The sequence below is a fragment of the Ambystoma mexicanum genome, chromosome 1p (assembly GCF_040938575.1).
Source record: "Ambystoma mexicanum isolate Mex_15411 chromosome 1p, UKY_AmexF1_1, whole genome shotgun sequence".
Taxonomy (NCBI): domain Eukaryota; kingdom Metazoa; phylum Chordata; class Amphibia; order Caudata; family Ambystomatidae; genus Ambystoma; species Ambystoma mexicanum.
The window spans coordinates 1,435,538,932-1,435,562,199 of NC_090921.1; the positions used below are offsets into that span (position 1 = coordinate 1,435,538,932).

The 23,268-nt window shown below is 45.2% G+C and overlaps 1 protein-coding gene across 1 annotated transcript in view; it reads right to left on the minus strand.

The window, feature by feature from the left end:
* Positions 1–280: 280 nt before the first annotated feature.
* LOC138560287 (putative nuclease HARBI1) overlaps positions 281–23,268 on the minus strand; it is a 51,897-nt gene continuing 28,909 nt past the window's right edge. The window contains exon 2 of the mRNA XM_069642747.1: positions 281–669. Coding sequence (XP_069498848.1) covers positions 281–669 — 389 coding nt within the window. The remainder of the gene's footprint in view (positions 670–23,268) is intronic.

Here is a 23,268-nt window from a genome sequence, read left to right on the forward strand (position 1 = left end):
GTAGGGAGGTGAGGGTGTGTGGGGGAGTTGTGGGGTGAGGGGGAGGACGGTGAGGGTGTGTGGGGGAGTTGTGGGGGGAGGTGGAGGGGGTTGAGAGTGGTTGAGGGTTTTGTCACTTAAGTTTACTTTGTTACATTTAATACACCGGTTGTGTGAAAAACAAGACCTGAGTGGACATTCATCATTGCGCATGTGTCAATTATTCACAGTGCATGGTGTAGTTGTACCCCCACACCCAGTGCCCTCTGTCCAACCATCATGTCACCCTCTGATGCGTGTGTCACAAATATTCTGCAATCACGGACTTGCACACAGTAAGACCCTCCTGTGCATCGCCACCGCGATGATGTCCAGCCACATCTTCTTCCTCCCCTTCATCATCACCAGGTGGTAGCAGTTCAATGTCATGGGGCAGGGGCATATTCCGGCAGATGCACATATTGTGCAGCTCGACACATGCCATGATGATCTTGGCCACCTTCTCATGCCTGTAGCGGAGTGCCCCACCCAACCGGCTGAGGCAGTGAAATCGTGCCTTCGACGTGCCAAAGGTCTGCGTGATGTCTGCACTGGTACGGGAATGGGAACAATTGTAGTCCTCCTTGTGCCTGTTCTGTGGGTTTCGGACAGGGGTGAGGAGCCACGGCTTCAAGGGATAGCCACTATCACCTGCATGTGAGGCAATTAAAGGTAGATGTCATGTGAATAATGATGGACAGCTGTACGAGTCACACATGCCGGCAGATTATCGTTGGTCACATGCACATGTGCATGGTTGTATTTTTTGGCCCTCAATGTGTCCTGTGCCATGGAATAATGGTATGGGTTGCATCCTCAAGATGATACACGGTGTGCTCTGCTGTATTGTAGCTCATGCATTGTGTACGCATATTGCTGTGTTTGTGTGAATTTGGTGATTTGTTGTGTTGTGTAGGATTTTCTGATGGTGAGCGTTGGCAGTAGCCTCTGCAATTTTTGGCCTTCTGCACGGATTTTTCCCATGGTGACATGCAGCATTCCTGTGGTTGATCTGGGATAATGTGCACCACAATGTCTGAGGATCTTGCTTGCGTCACCTTCCATCTCCACCTGTTTGTGGTGGTATAGTTTGTGATTGCGTTAAACCACCCCCATGGCATGGAGGGCACCTTTTGTTTCTAGTATCGCCTGGGGAGTCTGTGGTAGAGATACGTATTCCGTTGTGTGCTTGAGGTGGAGCACCGACACTGCCTTCGGTAGAGGGGGGATGGCGGTGCATATTTCAATGAGACTGACAGTCGTATATCATGTCCACAATGGTGTTGAGGGTGTCACGGCACAGACGGTACGGGATGTGGTTGTGCTGCGGGGTTGGGTTTGAGGGACTGGCTCTGATGTTTGGGATTGGGGGCTCCTTGCATTGTTAAGTTGGTTGCACTGGTGGGGCATGCAGGGCCTGTCTCACCCTCCTTCTCCTGCTGCATCTCCTCTGTGGTGCCTGCTGTTGTTGGTGTTTTTGCTGTTGTTGCAATGCATGCTTGTCCTCCAGCTGAAGTGTTGATGCTGCTATTGTATTGATATTGGTGTGTTAAGGGGTGTGGTGTGTGGGTGTGCTTATTTTGTAGTGGGGCAAACTCCATTGCCTCCACCTGTGCTGATTGTGTGCACCTGTGGCATTTGGGATCACTGCACATGGCATTTTACAGTAGATCTGCGATGCCGGTTTTTACGGCATGCCGGTAGGCACTTTTAACGCCTTCATGAAGCCGTAATTTTCATGTCCGCTTACCTTGTGATCTACTCCAGTTTACGGCATGCCGCTATTGCCGGCATGATGGGTCGCGTGCCCGCGCCCAGACCGCTATTAACGGCACCGTACTTTACGATGCCGTTAATAGCGGTTGGGCTGGTCAGAATAGCCCGTAGCGGTATTCGATGCCGGTATTTCTTTACCGCCATCGTTGTTCCCTTAGCACCAACCTCGGAATGACCCCCATAGACATTGTTTGGAATGTAGCCTCTGTTTTCAAGGCTTAGTCAACCAAGTGCAAGCATGGAATTTGGATAAGTGAGATACTTACTTTGAAACCTATAATTAGTGATGTCTTGTGATCTATACCAATGATCAGTGTTATGGCCTAGCTGGCATGTATTCCTCTTTTGCTGTACTCTAATAAGAGAGACAGGTCTATAAAATGTGTTTGGATTGTTTTTTGAAGCATTGTAAAATCTTCTGTATTTTGTGTGACAAGTGGATAAGTGCAACAGAGTGTATGTGTTGTATGATATATGGTGGAATGCAGTGACAAAGGGCCTGTTCACGACTTCGGCGGTAACCCTTAAATCCGGCAGTAGCGCTATTACCGCCGGATTTAAGGGTCCGCCGAATCAGGGCTTCGGTGGATTTCGCCACAGCTCTGAGCTGGGGGGAAATCCTCCGAAAATTTGTGCTATTACCGCCGGCGGTAAATCCACCGGCGGTATTAGCGCGAAGATTCCCCATTGAGCCCAATGGGGAATGGGGCATTCCCGAATGGGCTCAGTGGGGAATGGGGACTTACATTACCGCTGAACTCGTGATCCGGCGCTATTAGCGCTCGGGAGTTTGGCGGTAGGGCTAATACCGCCCGCGCTAATAGCATTACCGTTAGTCGTGATGAGGCCCAAAGACTTTAACGCTGTGTGGTGGTGGCATTATTAAGACAACATATCATGGCATGTTCATGCCATGGTTTGCATCATTTATGCTCATTGCTTTACACCTTATTTTTTTCAACAGCATACTACTATCTGCAGAGATCCTATCTAGCATTCACTTTGTGTGTGTGTCTGCAAAAACACGTGTGAGGTTGAACTTTCTACAGTGTGCCTGTTTGTGACTGTTAACTTTGTGACGTAGGTCAAATAGCCATGCCTACAATAGCAGATCATGATGAGTGTGTTTTTTGTGTGTACCAGTCAAAGGGCATCATTTCTGGAGTGCCACTCAACTGGTCTCTCACATTCCGGAGATTCTGGGGATATTAATTTCCAAAGTTGATGACATGAGTTGAGCTGATGCCTGAGTGACTCAGATGAATGATGTGCCAAAGAAAGGCAATGGAAATGGGTGGTAAATCATGCATGTGATAGTGGTATGAGAGAAAGCAGAATGTTATTTTGGTCAGGAAGTATTTATGTTGGTCAATCACAAGTGGATAACTCACATCTTCCATCACATCCATAGATAATATTCACTAAAAAAAATGTGTTAACAGGACGTTATGGTTCCAAGTAAAACCGAAAAACCCTTCAAATTCGCAAGTTATGGTAAGCTAAGCAACCATAACTCGCGCCACCACCGTGCACTGCTAAGACTAACACCCAGGACATCAAAGATGACATCACAAATGTGATGGATGACATCACTGATGACATCACATGTGCATTTACTTTTCATGAAAACTCTGTAGAAGGTATTCTTATTATAATGTTGACCAAAATGTGTCAAGGATAATTGGAATAAATATCAAGTGCTAATTAGTGCATTAAGCAATGCATTGATATGAATAGCATTCTATTATGAAGTACTATCCAGTATACTAAGCTACTCATGTAGAAACATAGGCATTGTGTGCAGCATACATGATGGTGGTGCAATATTCATAAGCTTGCCATGTTGAATAGTGAAATGATAACTGTTTTCTTTTTAGAGTTTTGCGTACTGTGAAACATGTGTTAAGTAGGTAATAAAACCCACTTACTACATAATTGCATTATTATAGACAAAACAAAAAGAGACAACAACACATACAAATATGAGTATATACAAGGAAATTGAAGTAAGGAAAAAAGCAGCAGTAGTAGCAGAAAGTGTTCATAACCTAACTGATTACCTTTATGCAGATAAATGATTGCTCTGTTTCAAAGCTGCTACTTACCTTATTCATATGTATCACATGATTTGACTAGACCCTAAGGGAATTACTTTCAGAACAAACTTGAAGGATAAGTCTACAAATATAGCACCTTTTCAATGTTTAATTCCTGACTGTTATTGAAGACAACCATGTGGCCTAGATATGTCAGTAAAAGAAAAAATGGGGAGCCAGACATGTGATGTCATTAGTGATGTCATCAATGACATTTGTGATGTCATCTTTGATGTCCTGGGTGTTAGTCTTGGCAGTGCAGAGTGGTGGCACAAGTTATGATTGCTTAGCTTACCATAACTGGCGAATTTCAAGGGTTTTTCAGTTTTACTTGGAACCATAACGTCCCGTTAACAACGTTTTCTTTTTGTAAATTTCATAGGTTTTTAGTAGCGCAACTGAACCATTACGCCCCTGTGATGCTGCAAATGCATCGGAGGGGCAGGGCCTCTGTATCCTTGTCCTTTACTGCCTTTTTATCGTGTGTTCTGTCATATTTTTGTGCAGGAGTTCATGTGGGACTCCTGGCGGTGCAGCTCTCTCTCTTTTGGTTTGGTGAAACGACCCGTGGGATACCCTTACGGCACCCATGGGTGGGGGTACAACCCTGTTCCCGTAGTGTATGTTTTTGGGCACCTATGGGTGGCCCGCAGAGCAGGGTATGGGCTGGTGGCAGCTCCATGCTGACTTTGACAGGTGCGCTGAGTATCCTCCATTTTGGGGATCCCCATGCCCTGCCATTGGAATCAGTTGATTCCTGATGGAGAACAAGATGGCCCCTGTGGCCTCTTGCTTTCTATTACCTATTACCTTGTTTTCCCCAAGTCCTGGGAAGCCCTGACTCTGTCCCTTCCCCCAGACTGGCTGTTGGGTGCAAGTTATATATATGGTGTTGTTGTGAAGTCCAGTCCAGACTGACTGGGGCCTTCCCAGTGACTGTATGTTGTGGGTACCTCCTGTGGGTGGGACCTGGGTGAATGGAGTGTGTAACCAATATGCACTTCTTGTTGTGGCTGTCTGGTTTCTGGTATGAGAGACAAAAACTGAGATAGCCCTGCCCGAAACTGTCCTGAATGCAGTGTGTAGTGTTGAATGGCTGAGTACTTGTCCCAATCCACATTCCTTGTTGTGAGTGTCTGAGAGGGAGGAGGATGGCCTGAATGCACTGTGTGGCTGACTGACTGCATGAATGCCCTTCTGTATGATTAGCTGCTGAGAGTGACCCAGCAGTGTGGATGAGAGACAAGATAGTATATCTGGGGACCTCTCACCACTGGAAGTTGTTCAGAAGTGTTCAGAGCATTTAGAAGCTGTGTCTACACTTTAAGAGTAACTGGAACTGCTGATCCTCGACGCCCAGCTGGAAGACGAAGACTTGCTGTTGCATTTGCTTCAACCTGCCAAATTCATCAAGGACTGATCCGAGAGAGGATCTGGTAAGACGCCCTCTTCCCGTGCTCCGAGGGACCATCGAGCACCGCTAACCTTCGTCAAAGCTCCCTGGAAGTCAGACCCTCGAAAGGCTGCTGACCCGAGACGCGACCGCTGAGGAGAACAAAGCAAAGCACCCGGACTTCGCCGCTGTCGAAGTCCATTGCCGTCCACCAGGGTTCGCAGGTTTGTGTAACCGCTGGAGGCCCATCGAAGTTGTGTTGCCCAGCCGTGGAGACCACTTGACACTGTGCCACCGATGACCGGAGCCGCCCGCTCCTTTGCCTAAGAACATTTGAATCCAAGGACTCCCTTGTCCGCAACGTTGACCGCTTTGTCCCGCCGGAGAAAGTCGAGGACGACCAACGCGCTGAGGAGAATCCGCCGGTGGGTTTCCCGCCACCTGAAGGCCACAAAGACTTTGATGGCTCGATGCCCTTGTTGGGCCACAGCTCTTCTGAAACTCTTTGCGGTCCTGAACAATCTATCGCCGAGGTGCCCCCCACACCTCATCCTCGCAGGACGTTGCTGACGAGCACCGCCTGGATCGACATCGGGGTCTCGGCACCCTTGAACTTCTCATCGCCGCCGTCGACGACAAGTTCACCATCTTTGACGCCTCTCGACGATCCGTGGCTCCTGCTTTAAAGGGAGTCACTCAAGAAGGATCCTTCGACGTGTCTTCGAAGAACTCTATTCCACCAGGTACCAGTACAGGCACCCCCCACCAGTATCTTCACAGTCCCTTTAACTAAGTTTTTTTTACTGAATTTGATATGTTTTTAGTAGCGCAACTTAACCATAACGTCCCTTTAAGAAAGTTTTTCTACTGAAGGTCATAGGTTTCTAGCAGTGGCACGTAACCATAATGTAAACAAACATCTGACTTCATTGCACACCTTCCGAAGAATGCCACATGGCCTTATGCTGGCGCACAGCATGGTGACGTGTCCGAGAATCCGTACACACTTAACAATAAGATCTATGCCTCGTGGACAGTGTGGAACAACATTTTTTGCTGATGTAGGAACTTACAACCTTAACATTTCCTTTGCAGAGCTCCAACACCTATTCGTACTCTGCCATTAACAATGCAGTACACAGTACATACTTTTAGCAAAAGTACTATTTATCTGAAAACGACATGAGCTAAGGCCATCGCTCCTCCCCAAGAAACAGCACCACTGCTGTAATGAAGGAGCATGAGAAACACTGCCTCTACCTTACAAATAACACACGCACAAGATTTTCCCCCATCCACCTAACCCTCCATATTACTGTTTGGTGCCTCTTTGCTCATTTTTGTCTGCAGCTTTCCTTCTTAGCTGTCCTTCCAAAAAAAAGCCATCCGTAAACCAGATAAATGTTCTTTTAAGAACCACCTTTCACAGTTAAAAAATATAAATAAAAAAAATTGCAAAAAATATGTCTACTTTATATTTCTCAGTAAAGTACATAGACACAATAAGATTTTCCAACATTTCCATTTGCAGTTTGTGTTATGCTAATGGGAATATTGTAGCGTTCATCCTCCGTTCCAGGGACTTGAACGGTGAATAAAGGGCCAGCAGGCCAAGTTATCAGCCCAATCGAAGCGAGAGTGCACAACGCGATCTCTGGATCATTACCCCCCTTCAGCCCCTAAAATGGGGGATGAATGCCATTAACAATCTAGATTTCCAATGCAGTAACCCGTGCTACTAAAAAAAGGATTTTTTGCCCTAAAGTGGGACTCCTGTGGCATCCTGGTTTAGGAAACAAAATCCTTTTCCAAGATGGCCACCATAGAAAGGGAAGGCAGGTGTTCCATACAGGGCCGCTCTTCGCTTTCCATGGCAGTATGCAAAAAGCAAAAAGGAAACCCTGTTAACATATTACCACAAGCACTTTTTTCTTCCCTTTCAAATGTATCCAAATGTCAAACAACTTTACGACAAAGCCAGTCCCAGGTGGATATGGCCACTTTAATCCTATCTTTTCTCCCTTCTGGTCATGGCCAGTAGCCACATTGTGGTGATCATAACCTTAAACCATGACCCCGAAATTCTGCCCACTCCCCATGGCTACAGCCTACCCCTCAGTCAGTAAAGGTATACTGCTATTTTTTTAAATTACATTACGACACTTGTCAAATATGAAAACACTCCCGCATCTCGTCACATAACCAACCCTAATGATATTCTACACCTTTTTTGGATGACATTCCTCTCCAGTGTAGCCAAATGTGCCCATAAGCACCTACGTGCCGTGACGCAGAACCTGAAAATGAACACACAGCGACATACAAAGTAGCACGTCACATTTTGAAATAATAAACTGGTTTTTAAAAGAAAACATTAACACTTTACAATTTGTAAAGTACTTTTATTTTCACAATAAACTGTCTGAGACCATCAGACTATTCCCATGTTCAATCAAATAGTAACTTTGTTTCTTCGGTCGTCATCAAAAATGTTAATCGTGAGGCACACGTTGTTCTTTTCCCATACACAAAGTATTTGTTTTCGATAAAGCAACCGCTTCGGTCGCACAGTGCATTCCAAGACGTCGGCATGAACTTAGGCCTAGACCACCATAAAAGATGTTATGTTACTCCTAATGGCCACTGCAGCTTACGGACAAATGGGTCCTGCACAATCGTCCCACAAAACAGTCACGGTTAGGCAGCCGGTCACGAGTACATGCATCTGGCGTGCGAAAAATCCATCACTTGGCATCTGGAATCCATGGCAATCGCAGTAAGGCAGGATGTCGCTATTTGGAATACATAACAGAAATACGTATCAATACCCAACCTTTAGCAAACATTTTCAAACAAGGCAAAAAGAACGTGAAAACTGATACACAAATCGATGTGGTCATACATGACATTTTAAAGAAATATTATCGTTGAACATGGGTGATTCTAGTGATAGCCTACAAACGCCGAGAATCTGCACTCTCCATAATTAAAAAAAATGACAACCACACAGAAAGATAGTACTTCAGTTGCATTGCCAAAATGAATGTTCAGGTAATAAAAAATTAAATCTCGTGATTTCAAAAAAGGCAAAAAGAACGTGGAAACTGATACACAAATCGATGTGGTCATACATGACATTTTAAAGAAATATTAGCGTTGAACATGGGTGAATCGAGCGATAGCCTACAAACGCTGAGAATCTGCACTCTCCATAACTAAAAACAAATGACAACTACACAGAAAGATAGTACTTCAGTTACATTGCCAAAATTAATGTTCAGGTAATAAAAAATTAAATCTCGTTCCGGTGTAGAGTCGTCAAAAGCAAACTTACACGATATTCACTGTCTCCATTTTCTTTGTGAAACTCAGACAGCAATGTGCTTGCACCAAAGAATCTTCTTGAACTGATATCACATGTGCCTTACAAACTTTTTGAATGCATAACCTTATCAAATGGTATTTTTTGCAAACTTTCACTCCCTGCATTCTTACTGAATTTTCCCTTTCGCTCAAGGTCAAAAAACAATTGACCCTTATGGGTTCATTCGGATGCGTGGGCCTACTGAGCTTGCAACCAAAAAAGCAAAGCAAGTGACCTCACTCAGAACGCAAATACATTCTGACTTTACAACAACATGTCTCAATGCATTCATGAGAACTTGTACTCCCCTACACTTGCAGACCTGCTGTTTCCATCAAACAGTGCAAGTGGCTGCCTCAGATTTCAAACTCTAGGGCGCCAGTATGACTGCAATATTATTTTAAATACATTCTAACACAGACACAGTAATTCTTTGCCTGTACTTTACAGACACTATATTGAGCAACAACATCCAATTTACCGTATGACTTTGGTGACAAAAAAACACCACTTTTTGAATTCCTGCTGCCACATCCCATCCCAGCCTCATTAACCCTCACCTTCCGAGACAGTATTTCATAAGTTTACCAAGTGCAATGTTGTGTTGTTTTATATGTTTTAGCGTACACCAAAACACGAATGAAAGAGGGCGGGCGCATCGAAACAATCTAACGCACTTCACGCTCTTCAACATCCAATCATTGAACGCGTCACATGTCCGCGGACATGACGCTACGGATTAGCCAATCGGTATCTTGTCCGCGGAGCGAACAGGGAAGTGTGATCACAGAGCGGACATAGATATCACACATTTTTTGAGACATACATTTTGGTCGTTTTAAAGAAAACTACTGGATGGATTGGCTCCAAATTTACAAAAGCACGCTTTCGGGACCAAGCTCCTCCCGCAAATTTGGTGAAAATCTGTCCAGCGGTTTGGGCTTTAGGCATGCGCAAAGTTTTTTCCCCCATTCAGTCTATGGGAAAAAAGACGTTTTGGGACCCCCTATTAACTTTTCGCCCCCAGGACCAAAAATCACCAGACTTTGCAAAAAAATTCAGAGTGGCCCATATACTTTTTTTTTGCAAAGTTTGGTGAGGATTCGTCAAGGGGGGTTATAAGTTATAAGCCACCCAAAAAGTACTCTTCCTATGGAAACAGCAACTTAACCATAACTACACAGCTACTACTGTGGCAGTGTAATGAACATGTGAAGGGAATTCACAACGTTCACCATCAGCTAGAACTTGATACTCAGTGGCCATTAATTATTATATCTTAGTATACCCACTTGCCACAGTGAGAACGGCTGGGCAGCTGAATCCTTGGTGGATCGCGGTGATATTGTTTAGAGCGCCAACCTGTCAATTGTTGTGATATTGTTTGTAACATAACAATTGATGTTAACCTTGTTATGAATTTGAATTGCAATGTTGCACTTCAATAGGCGACTAACCTCGCACATGGATTCAGTGATTTTTGCACATGTATGCTGTTTTCATGCATGTTTTGTATTGTATGTGACATTATAAATAAAGCTATTTCTTTTCTATAAATATATCAATTTGCCACAATATATGGTGTGTGAACATAGGATGTCAGATTTTGTGTATACCAATGATTTCTGGTCCTAGAACTTCGAGTATAGTTGCTTGTACAGAGTAGGGTTACACATATTCCCTCAAAATAGTCATAACACATTGGCACGCTGACAGTTTATATTTGGATAGCACGAAAAGTGAACCCAAGGGTAGGCAATCGAAGCAGTTAGCCCATATAGGCCAGGTGGCCCTGGAGAACCTGCTGCCCTACATATGCTAACGCCCCGAGCATCAAAGCACGAGGAAGGTAAGAGTGTGCCATCCACCCTGCTCAGTGAGTGAATCTCGACGCCCTGTCGTTCCTGCTTTAAAGGGAGTCCACTCTCGAAGCATCTGTCGATGAACTATCAAAGAACCTCATATATCTCAGGTACATTGGGGTGGTTGAACATTTTTACCAGGAAATAAGACTATTTAAACCTTAATGGACTGAGCTTGTTAATATTCTTTATTACAGGTTACCCAGGTGGGGGGGATCCTCACACAGAACTGTGTCTTACTAGCAAGAGAACCATTTTGCCATTGCTTAACTACATTGTCTTCCTTCCTATGATCTATGCTTTTATACATTGCTACATGATTTGTATGCCATTATAACTGTCAGCAGTCGATGCATTTTAAAGGAACCAGTAGTTGAGCGTGGTACCACATAGACATTGGCCCTCATTAGGACCCAGGCGTTAAGGGGTTTACGGCGCCGTAAACGGTGCCGACCCTTAACGCCCGATTACAAGGTTCCCTTTGCGGGATGGCTTTTAACGGCTGCTTTTTGCAGCCGTTAAAAGCCATGCCGCAAAGGGACCTTGGCGATAATTACGGCACCGTAATTTACAGTGCCATAATTATTGCCTTTCCCCATTCCCATTATGCCCTATGGGGCAAAAATGGGAATGGGGAAGGGTAAAATGGGAAATGGGGATTTACCGCCCCACTCACCTTGGAATGGGGTGGTAAATCCGCCAACCACCATGGCGTAAACATAGTTTATGCCATGGTGGTAAGGGTACGACCCAGGCGGTAACTTACCACCTGGGTCGTAATGAGGCCCATTGTGTATATTTACCATAATAGAATTGCCAGAGCGCAAAGTGTGTTATTAATTGATGTATATATCCTGAACCTAATTTATATTTAAAGAACTGTGTTAGCACATAACATAGTGTGTGGACGTTCCTTTGTGGGGGCTTGGAGATTGCACTGTACTTAAGAACCAGCCTGCATCACCTCCTGAGAGCTTAAACCTTGGTTGCTCATCCATTCTACCATATAGAGAATCTTGGCTGGGGGGCTCTGTGCTTCTATTCTGCCATATAGAGGGCAGGAGTACAGATGCCCCCCTCCAGTCTTTAGAAGGTGCTGGGCCAACACCACAACTGGCCCAGGCCCAAGCCCAAACACACGAGTTTCAGCTCCCCTAGTATGGCTTCAGATCAGGTGTGGTGAGCCACTGAATGTCAGCATCTTACTAAGCGCAGGCGAGGTAACTAGTCAGGATTCCCTCAGAAACTGCATATGTATAGGGAAGAGCCCAGTGTTACATCCATGTCGGGAAGTGGGTGCAGGAAATGTGGCGTACAGAATACTGACTTGCCAGCATCTCTCAGGGGACTAGAGTTCTTCTATTCAGGGCACATCGCATGGATGGTGTCAGGCTGGTAGTGTCCCCCAGCATGGCGGGATCAGGTTTTCTCTGAGTCAGGTACTTGGGAATGCAACTAAAAGCTTGTGATTGACTCCATCCAAGGATGAGCATGGTGGTGAGACAGATTGCCAACAAGTAGCGTAAGTGAAAGATGAAGTGTACTTTGAAGAGTGAGCTAAAGAAGACATGATACCACTCAGAGGTAAACTGTCCTCCGTTCACCCTGACCATGTGACACGGGCAGGCGCAGAGGCACATAAAGGGCACTAGTGGACTGCTCTGATGTCGGTGACCCACCCTTGTAACACAAACGAACACATATGAGTTGGAGAACCAAACCAAAGCCTGTGACTCTATGGAGGTGAGGGTCAGCATACACCAGCTGAAGTGTGATCCCATTGCACCATGACCACCACCAGTACCTCTTGTACAAAATGTTGGGGAGGGGTTGCATGGTGGGCAGTTTGGTTACCTCAAACAGCGGATACCCTTGCAAGAGCGCCACCTGAGCACATCCGGCCCACACAGGATGCATTACCTCCTGTGGTGATTCAGCGCAACTGGCTCAAGGTGAGCTGGGAATTCTCCAGGGGGCAGGACACTCGACACTTGGGTGAAGAGTGTTACTGAACCCTGGCTACAGTTTCATCATGTCCACGTGGACAAAGGAGATTGACCACGAGCACACCCTACTCTGGCAACTGTCCCAGCATCTCTCAGGGGTCACTGGTGCAGAGACAGGGGACTGAGCCCCCTGCTCCCAGTACGACTGTCAACTGGGGTGGACTGTCCCCTCTGTACCCTGACCATGTTGCACTACCAGGTGGGGAGGCCCATAAAGGGCACCAGGTGTCAGCAGTGATGTTGGTTACGCACCCAATCGATCTTGGAACACAGACCAACATGTATGAGTTGGAGAGCCAAACCAAAGCCTGTGGCTCTATGGAGGTGAGGGACAGCATACGCCAGCTGAAGTGTGATCCCATTGTCCCATGAACACCACTAATAACTTTTGTCCACTCTGTTGGGGAGCTGTTGCATTAACATATGTGATAGGACCTGAGACATGGTGCAGTATGCCTGGGAAGGGTGAAGCCAGATGGTACTGTGGTGGATGTCCATAGCGGTCGTGCCATGCTAATTGTTTGTCCACCCTGGGTTTAGGGGCAGATGACCAATCGAACCATATAGTGGCTGGTTCACTCTGATATTTCGCTCAGTATAGTTGGTGCTCGGATACCCCAGTTGAATCTGGTGAGGCAAATTATTAGAGGTCTTGGGGCCAAATCAATGTCAAACTATTCTCAGCCTTTATATGGTTGAGTAGCCAATTGGGTGAAGCGGCCATCTGTGGGATTATGACTGAATACCTTTAAGTCTGTATCCCCCAAAAACTATGATGGTAACACATCAATGTGGAGCCTCGGTTGGCAGAAGATAGCCAGCATGTGTGCCAGTGCATAGAGCTGCTTGCCTCAGAACTCGAGTGTGGACATAAGGGGGCAACCTCTCACACCCATAGTGCACCACACACTTGTGGGGATTGTGGTGCATAATCATTTGTAGATGACCTGATTCTGGGTCAGGTGTTTGTAAGTAGCATATCAGCTACCTCGATGCAATCGATTGAGAGTCATCCACTGAAGCACTGTTTTGTCAAAGGTGCTGCCACAGTGCCGGTGTCACAAGGGTCTGTATCCTTCCTCCTCCTGCTGTGCCACAGTGTGAATGGGAAACTCCCACACACCCTGGGTGCACCTGCAGGGATGCAGGGTGGGTAGTGAGCACTATTCTCCCTTTCTGATGAGCCTACCAGACCTGATTGCCTTGGCCCATCCAGAGCCACCGTGGCAGCATCCAGCCCATGGGAGTCAGGAACGAGAGGCTGGGCCTTGGTTGTAGATGGTAGCTTAACCTCTAGACCCTGGACAGTGGCCTAAGGTAGGCATGACCTTATGGCCACACAGCCCTGTGGTCGGGGAGGACCATCTTGGGCAATCTCAGCCTTTGGCTGGGACCAGCTTGCCATATGGCTGCAGCGGTCAGACCAGATAGCCTGAGTCACCGCTGGCATGGTTGTCTCCAACATTTGGCTGTGGCCGGGGTCCATGATAGTAAGTGCATAGGTACTTCCTGTGGGACAGACTTATTTCACAGGAGCTGGACAGCCTCCTCCATGCTTAGACTGGGTCTCCTCTGCAGGTGTGGAGCAACAGGCCTGGCAACAGAAGAAAAGGATAAGCAAACCCAACAGGATCCAGCAGGTGTCCCAAGGGTGTGCTACTTGGGCTGGGCCAGGCAGGGGTGACAATCCAGCCACTGTGCACCAGACTTTGATGCAGTATACCAGCCACATTACTCAGTGGTGTTCCTCATGGGGAACCCAGCCTCCTCTGGAGGGGAAAGCTAAATGTCATTGTGTGCAGGGCCCAACGGCCAGGGCTGCAATACCACTGTTGGCTGATGCTGGGTAGACCATAGCTGTCAAGTTTCTTTCTTGCATACATGACACATCAAGGCTGTCCAGTTGTTTTTGTTTCATGCACTGTGTGAGCTAACAAGGTGATTTAGCAAGACCTGATAAAGATGTGAGCAAGGTGAGTCATTTATTTCACTTGTTGCCTGGCACTCAGGGGAGCACATGGTATGATGATGTTGTGGGCAGGGGGGTAGTCACTGTGTGGGGTATTTCTTTCAGTGTGTTAGCCTGAACGTGGGTAGGTCCAGCTGCAATGGTGCAGAGGTTGACTTGATGAAGATGTGAACCAGGTGACTAATTTCTTCAACTTGTTGCATGAAACTCAGGAGAGCACATGGCATGGTGATGTTGTGGGTGGGGATACAGTCACTGTGTGGGGTACTTGTAAAAGCATTGGCCAGATGTCAGCAGGTCCAGCTGCAATGGTGTGAAGGGTGACATGATGAGGATGTGAGCCAGGTGAGTCATTTTTGGAAGTTGTTGCATGGCACTCAGGGGAGCACACATCATTGTGTAATTGGGTGCAGTGATGTGTATCAGCTCTAATCATGTGTTTTCCTTTCTTCTGAGGCATGCTACAGTTGCTGCTGTGCCTGCACATCACACCTCAGGCAGCCTGTGTTGGTTTTGGCCCCTCCAGAGAAGTACATTGCTACATGACTGAGGACAGCTGGAGCAGGCTCTCAAGGGCAAAAGCTGCCACGTGATGAGGACATTTTTGTAAAAGACAACTTGTACTTTTCTCTGTCTGTATTGCTCCTTATATGGAGATATGTTTTATGAGATCTATTATTGGCAGAGAATGGAGTAGCCACTCCACTGGTACATTAGGTTGAGACATGCCAAGGCTCGGCAATGCAGTCCTACCATGCATTGGTTCCGGATTACATTATATGCTGTGTGTTGTTTAATCACACCCCCAACGGATATAACTGAAAGGGCAGGCTAGGCCCACTGGTGAATGAAAAGCCTGCCTCAAAACTTCAAAACTGCTAAATGTGCCTGGTAAATCTAAATTCAGGTATTTCTGCAGTAGACCCAAGGAATTCCCTATGTTGAGTGTGATCTCCCTATATATCATTACAAATTGGGGGTGCATGCCAGGATTTCCCTTACTGTCTTTTGACTCATGACAAGTACATTGTGACAGACTATTCATTCTGGTGGTGATCATATTTAGGTGGACAAAATGTTGTTTTGCTGTGTTAAAGTGCCACAAATACTAGACCCCTGAGTTCCAGGGAGGGGTTAATAGGTGAAAAGGGAGATTGATTAGAACGGGTTTTGATTTGGCATTGTGTGTGTGGAAATCAAGCAGGAACATAATGAGTTTGTCCCTGCTCAAAGAAAGCATTACAAAGTAGCAAAAAGCCATTCAAAATTAATAGCATAGAAGTGTGTGAAGCCAGAAAGCATCTCCTGGCTAAGCTTTTCATTCAAGGAGAATGGAGTGAGGGAAAAGCCTGGAACTGGCAAACCAGAATCATGCAGGAGGTTACCTTAGTGAGCAGTGACATTTTTGGCAGGAAGGTGGGATTTTACACAAAGCTTTGAAGGCATTTTACAAGATCCAGAATGATTGTGAAGAACTGATCCAAATGGCTCAGCTCACAGCTTATTTATATTTCCACTCACAGTTAGTGGAAGAGTGAGTGCAAAATAGGGAGGCGTATGTGCAGAGTCAGACTGAGAAGTATAAACAGGCCCAGGAAGAAATCTGACAGTTAGAAGACAAAGTACAACAGAGTCAGATATTTGAAGTAAAACAACAAAACCACATTGAACAACTACACAGGAGGTGAAAACCCACACACAGGCCAGTGCAGAGTGAGAAATAGAGTCTGCTGTACTGAAAGACACATGTGAAAAGAGTGCAGATACTGTGAGCCACCTCCAATGCACACTGAATGACCAGACTTGTCATAGAGGGTTGTTAGATGACAGTATGGCACTCAAACAAAATGATGCTGTTTTACACTGATCACCCCGACCAGCCGGCGCTTCACTCTGTGCAACGCAGCACCCAGCCTTTGACTACTCAACAGCATCATTCCACAATGTGCATATTCTATGCAATGTCCTTCTGTTTACAGTTTTCTCTCTCCTTCACATACACAAGCACCGACATCCAACTCACCTGGCCGGCCTGCTCACTGAGCCCAGGTGTATCCACAACACCAACTGTCGAACTCTAAACGACGCATCCTTTTGTGTCGTTGTCTCCCTGGATACCAGACTGCTGCGCCCATGCGCATGCACGAGGGATAGATGCTCACTCCACCCGCAAGCGCACTTCATATTGCCCGCACAGCTCCTTCTCTTCAGAACGTGAGCACTGCTTCTGTGCGAATTCGCCGCACGCCAACAGATCCATGCCTTTAGGTGAGTCCTACTCCACATAGGGCACCAGCCTCCCATTCAGGGCTCTACCTCACAGCCATTATCATTCACTGACAGGCTGTTGCGGTCTCTTCATTTTCCTTTTTTTGGTTTTTTGTCTCTCCACTCCCCCCGCTCAGGAGCTTCGATCTTCTGACTGCCTAGATCTTACAGACAGGAACTGATCTCCTGCCACCAAGACTCCTTTCACATTGAGGGGCTCACGCATCACCTCGTTCTGCGGTACCCATTCTACCAGGTACCCCTCACTTCGTGTTACTTTTACATCATGTCAGCAACTAATAGGCTCCCCAGCCACATGTGTCTTAATCCACCACATATGTCTTTAAGGTCGCTCCTCTGTGATTACCCAGCGTCCCTCATTCAGAGGGCAACCATCCTTTTACCATGAGCACTGCTACTATCAGCTCATACACCTAAAAACCTCTGAACGCAAGGTCAGTGCTTGGGTACGGAGGGCTTTCCCTAGTTTTTAGCCTCTCACAGGCATTTTTAACATTAGAATACATGGTCCATGTTCTGAAACATCCAACAATATCTTATATATTGTATTTTAATCATAGGGAGACCTGCTTTTCCTGGCCCCAGAAGAAGGCTGCCACCCTTTCACAGCCGAAACGTCCCACGTCATCGTGTCTTGAACCTACATCATAGAGACCAATGACCTAAATCATCCTTACCACCTTCAGTGTTGACGTCGCCTCTTAGCAGACCCTATTTTTAGGTTTCTTGAAGTAAAACATTGCATTGTACGAAGTACTGGTTGTAAAAGTGTTGATAAATATGAAGTAATATTTTGTAACATAACACACAGGCAACACAACAGTGTAACAATACATTATTGTGGAGACAACACACTATACTTATTTTACGAATGTGTTCTTTTTTGAAATGTTGGCAGAGTGCCTATAAAAAGCCACTTTAGATTTCTGTACATCTTTAAGTATAATAGGCAGCATTTTGTGGCTTTTCTGTTAAACATTTGCGTCCTTGCTTTACAAAACTCAGCAAGCAGGCAACTATGTTTACTGCTTATTGTCTATATGTAAGCCTTTCAGCTAGCAAAATTGAATTATCCATGCTGTAATATGTGACCTAAATAAATAAAGGTCCTAATTAACTGGTTTTCCAGTTCTTCCCGAATTTGGATTTGTACGTTTCCCTCCTATGATGCACACTTATGAAGATGTATTGTACTTAATATGGAGATGTGTTATAATTGTTTCTACAGCAAACCATTGTAGTTTAAATGTTTGAGGTCAGGACCACCACCCTGTACTAAATATCATTTCAGCCTTAACGTCCTGCCCGACCACAGGCTATCCCTTAGGTTACAAGAATAATGAAAGAAGCTTCACCAGAGACGGATTATTCAGGAAACTCCCAAACAATCAGACCATGCCCACATTTTAATTGGTTAATGGGAAGTAGGTCTGGAAACTGCAAATTCCAAACATCTCCTGCCTAGAAGGTGTATGGTAAAAATGTCCAGTTGCAACAAAAACATAGAACATCATTTTTGAGTAGTGAGAGATGTTCCTTCTGCCTTTAATTTAGGCAGTGACATTCTCAACCGATTCGCAATCAACATGGACGTAATTAATAATAAATAATAAAGCCTTGTCACAACTCAGGGGTAACCGCATTGACTTTGACGACACAAAAAAAGCATTCTGGTCAGCTCAATTGCTGACTTATGCAGTGAAAGTTCAAGTGCGAGAAGAGGTTAACATCCCAGAAAAGTGTAACAATTCACTATTCCCCTCAAAATTAAGCGAGGCCAGAACCTCAAACATCAGGATGCCTATACAAATACGAATCCCCACATCAAATAACAAGGTTTATATTTAAATCAGACACCCCTATAGATCTATAACACAACACCATTTGAATAGTGGTGGATAACAGCGACCATCAAAGTATCACTTGGGCGCGGACAGCTTTACTGGAATGGGGGTTGATGCCCAAAATTATTCTATTGATCAATGTAATGAAATCATTGGACCTATCGCAAATGATTGCTTTGACCTCATTGACGGTATTCCTCCATAAAAGATTTTTACCAGGCATGGGGGGAATTTCTTGGTGTACTAATTCTGTCCTTAAAGGGTGGAAGAGGTGACCTGTGACGTTAGGGTGAATGATGTAGTACTCAGAACCAAGGACCAGTACCTCAAATCCCTCAAACCTCCTGTCAGGTCAACACCATAAAAAGAGATCTCCCCACCTAACTGGTGTATGCTGCTGCAATTGCTGAGCCAAAAGTGTTTCCAGGTTTCAAGCAGATGGCCGAATAAAGATTCAATCCTGCTGGTGCCTGTGAGACAGAGGAGCAAAGACAAAAGCTGAAACAGGTCTTTCTGGAATTCCAAGATATCTTTTCAGTGGGCTCATACGACTGTGGACGCACATCCATTCATTCAACCAACATACCCACTGACCCCAAGATGGCTCCAGTATTTGTAAAACAATACTGGTTAGCTCTGGCATCCATGTATGTAGTCACTCACAGAGATTATTAAGAACTTAGAATCCCTTCTGGCCATTCGTCTGATCCACAGTACCTTTAAAAACCAAGTACTGGGGTACTCAAACCAAACGGCCAATGCAGACTATGTGCAGACCTGAGGAAGTTGAACAAATGTGTCCACATGTCAAGATGGTCACTTCCCTGCATCGATCAAGGGCTGGCACAGATCCAAAGGTCAGAGGCGTACACCACCATTGATTTGACCAACAGCTACTGGACAGTACCCATAAGTAGGGAAGACCAGTACAAGCTTACTTTTACCTTCAGTGGGCAGCAATAAACATGAACCCGAAACCCCCTTTGGATACATAATCTTCAGCAATGAGTTCAACATCTTTCTACATAAGGCCATGCCTCACTTCGGCAAAAGGAGTAACCTGGCCTATGTACATGATGTTCTGATAAAGATCTCAACCGTGGAGGAACATATAATAGAAATCACCTATGTTCTACCCCCGTTGCAGAAGCCAGAGCAAACATTTCCTTTCAGAAGGCACAGTGGAGTAAGACCTGAGTGAACGTCTTAGGGCATGATATTACCCTTGAGGGTATTAATCCCCAGTCGAAGAAGGTGAAAGCCATAATGAAATTAAAAGAACCTACTACTCTGTGCGAATTAAGAATCCTTCTTGGACTCACTTATTATAGTTGAAAGTTCATTGAAGACTATGCAGAGGTCACTCGACCCTTGATCCATTTATTAAAGGCCAGAGTCAAGCGGGAGTGGGGTACAGAACAAACCAAAGCAGTTAAACAATGGAAAAGAAACCTTTCCCAAGCTCCTCATTTGGCTTATCCCATAAAGAACGACAAGTTCTACTTGGAGACAGGGTTCTCGATGCCTGCCTAACAGCGGTATTGTATCAAAAGTACAATGCAGTCTACAAAATAATATTGTACGCATGCAAAATTTTCTTCTTTGTGGAGGAAAAATTCCATGACTGCAAGAAGGCTTTGATGACACAGAAAAAGCATTATGGACAGCTCAATTGCTGACTTAGGCAGTGAAAGTTCAAGTGCGAAAAGAGGTTACCATCGCAGATAGGTGTGACAATTCACAATGGCAACGGTTTGGGCATTGAAAAATTACCGCCCATTCATCCATGGGAGCGCATCATTGTCGAGACTCTTGACCAACCCTTGCTTTATTTACAAAGTGATAGAATCCAGGCAGGGAACATCAGTAATTCCAGAATTACTTCTTGGATCCTGTCCATGTAAGACGTACCTGTGAAGGTCAGATATGGCCAAAACAAGAAGAGTCACCTAGCGCAAGGGTTGGTGGCATTGCATTATTGCACTCAAGAAAACTGGCTAGAGGACGAAAGTCTAATGATCAACAATAATATGGAGGCATAACTACCTTCCACACACAGGGTCTATGAAGAAGACTTGTGTCAGGAGATACCCACAGTTTATGTGGATGGGTGCTCCTATCATGTTGATAATAACAAGGAAAAATAACTAGTGACTGGCATTGGGAATGCGTGGATGAAAGATACCCCAGAACCCTCTGCTGGTTACAAAATAGGACCCTGAAGTAGTCAGGTGGCAGAGTTGATGACCGTTTATCAAGACATCCTCACTGCCCTGCACCACCAACTCAAAGAACTGGTCATAATCACTGACTCTGATTATGTCAGGAATGGGTTCGTGGAACAACTGATCAACTGGAAGCATAGAGGCATGCTTTGTGGCAGCAACAAACCATTAAAGCATGTCAAATGTATCCAGTCAATTCATAATCTGGTGACCTCTAATGAGATGACCATATATTGGAAGAAAATAAGAGGTCATTCCCAAATGTAGAAGCCAGATAAGAATGGAAATGACCTGGCTGACCAGCCGGCTAAAACCAGAGCTCTGCAGGGGGATTTCATAGAAACAGAATCCCTGCTGGTTGAAATCCAAGTTGCTGCTGTCACCAGGTCACAAGCACATGCCACCAGTGAACTCTCGCTCTGCCCAGTTTGGTAAAGATACCCAAGATGCAAATTTGATCACTGCACAAAAAGAGGACCCGATTATTGGGAAATTTAATCGGCACATTGAAGACCCTGTGAGTTTTCCTCTAGCCGAATCAAAATATGCCGGTAAAGAGGATCTATGGGTGTTCATGAAGTTTTTCTAGATTTTGCGGATCCAAGATGGTTTGTTAGTATGGAGAGCCCTATCTGGATGCAACCAGTGGGTGGTACCTTCCTCACTCTGAAGCCTGATGTTTAACCAAGCCCATGAATCTGCCACCACCGGTCAAAGGGGGTTTCATCCAACATTGGAAATCTTGGGTGAGTTTGAGTGTGTGGCCAGGACCTCAACATTTTCCTGAAGGAGTGTCTTGTGTGTGCCCAATTTCAACCCAGTTCACTCACACACATAGCTCCCCTGCAAAAATGAGGAATGACACTTGCTTTTGTCAGATTTTCAAGTCGAATTCAGCAGGTCAGTGATTTGTTCCTCTAGAGGAAACATGTACATTTTGACTGTAACATGCTTGTTCACAAAGTGGGTAGAATGTCTTCCAGCCCCAAATTGTAAGGCAGAGATTGCTGCCACACCAATGATCAATCACATCTTCTCTCATTTTGGCCTGCCGCAAAGGTTTGAGTTGGATCAAGTAAGTAATATTACCAGTGAAGTGATGGTGGGACTTCGGCGATCCTAGGGGTAAAAAGAAAACTCCACATTGCCTATCACCCGGCCTTGAGTGGGGGGTTGGAGGGGTGAAGAGATGCCACAAGACAATTGTGAGCATCTTAACAAAGTTTTTGGAAGTTTGCAGAAGTTCCATTACTGCTCGTCCTGATGGCCATTAGGGCTAGACCAACTTCTGCAACTAAAATGTCTCCATTTGAGCTTATGAGTGAATGTAAGATGGTGTTACCTCAGCGTCTGCTCTACAGAACTCAGGAGCAGGCACTGTCAGTGGTCGCCCCACTCATGAATACATTTAAAATGTAAGGGAACACCTCCAGCATGCTTTTGCTTATGCTGAGCGCAATTTAGAAAAGTTGGCTGAGGTAATGAAAACATATTATGATCCAAAGACCACAAAGATGGAGTACAAGGTAGGTGACAAGGTTGACCTGTACAATTTTCAAAGGAATCAGACAAAGAAGTGGAAAATCATTCTGTCTTGGCGTGGTATCTTTGAAATTGTAGATAAAATATCACCTGTTGCCTACAAGATTTGCATCCCAAAAGGAGAACAGACAGAAGAAACATGGGTCCTCATCAATCAGTTGAAAAGAAGTCATTCCAGACAAGCTTTACAACTGATTGAGTAGCCCAATGAAGGTCAGACAGAGAACCCATCTGAGGAATAAAAGGAAAGGATGAAAACCCTGGATGGCGACTTATAACAGGTGAGTAGTTTAATTCATCTCCTTTGGAAATGTTAAAGTAAAACAATTTGTGAAGTTTATGTTCTGAAACGTTATATCTCTTTCTATATACATATATATATTACACGGCCCACGGTAGCGGTCGTGTAGTTATGGTTAAGTTGCTAAACTCATAGGAAGACCACTTTATCGGTGGCTTGTAACTTTGCTCCCCCTGGAGGAATCTTCACCAAACTTTGCAAAAAGAAGTATTTATGCCACTCAGAATTTTTTTGGCAATTTTGGTGAGGTTTCGTGCAGGGGGGGAAGTTATAGAGGGGGTCCCAAACATAATTTTTTTCCCATAGACTGAATGGGCGAAAACTTTCGCACTGCTGCAGGCAGAAAGACTGGACAGATTTGCACCAAATGTGCGGCAGGAGCGGGGGCTTGGGTCAGAAAGTATGTGTTTGTGTGTTTGGTGGAAATCCGACCAGTACTTTTGTTGCAAAGAACTGAAATGTACGTCTAAAAAAATTAGTGATATCTGGCTCTGCTCCGCGGACGCATTTCCCTGTTCGCTCCGTGGATAGAAGGCTCATTGGCTTGCAGTATGCCATGCTTTCGACAAACTTTGGACGCGGC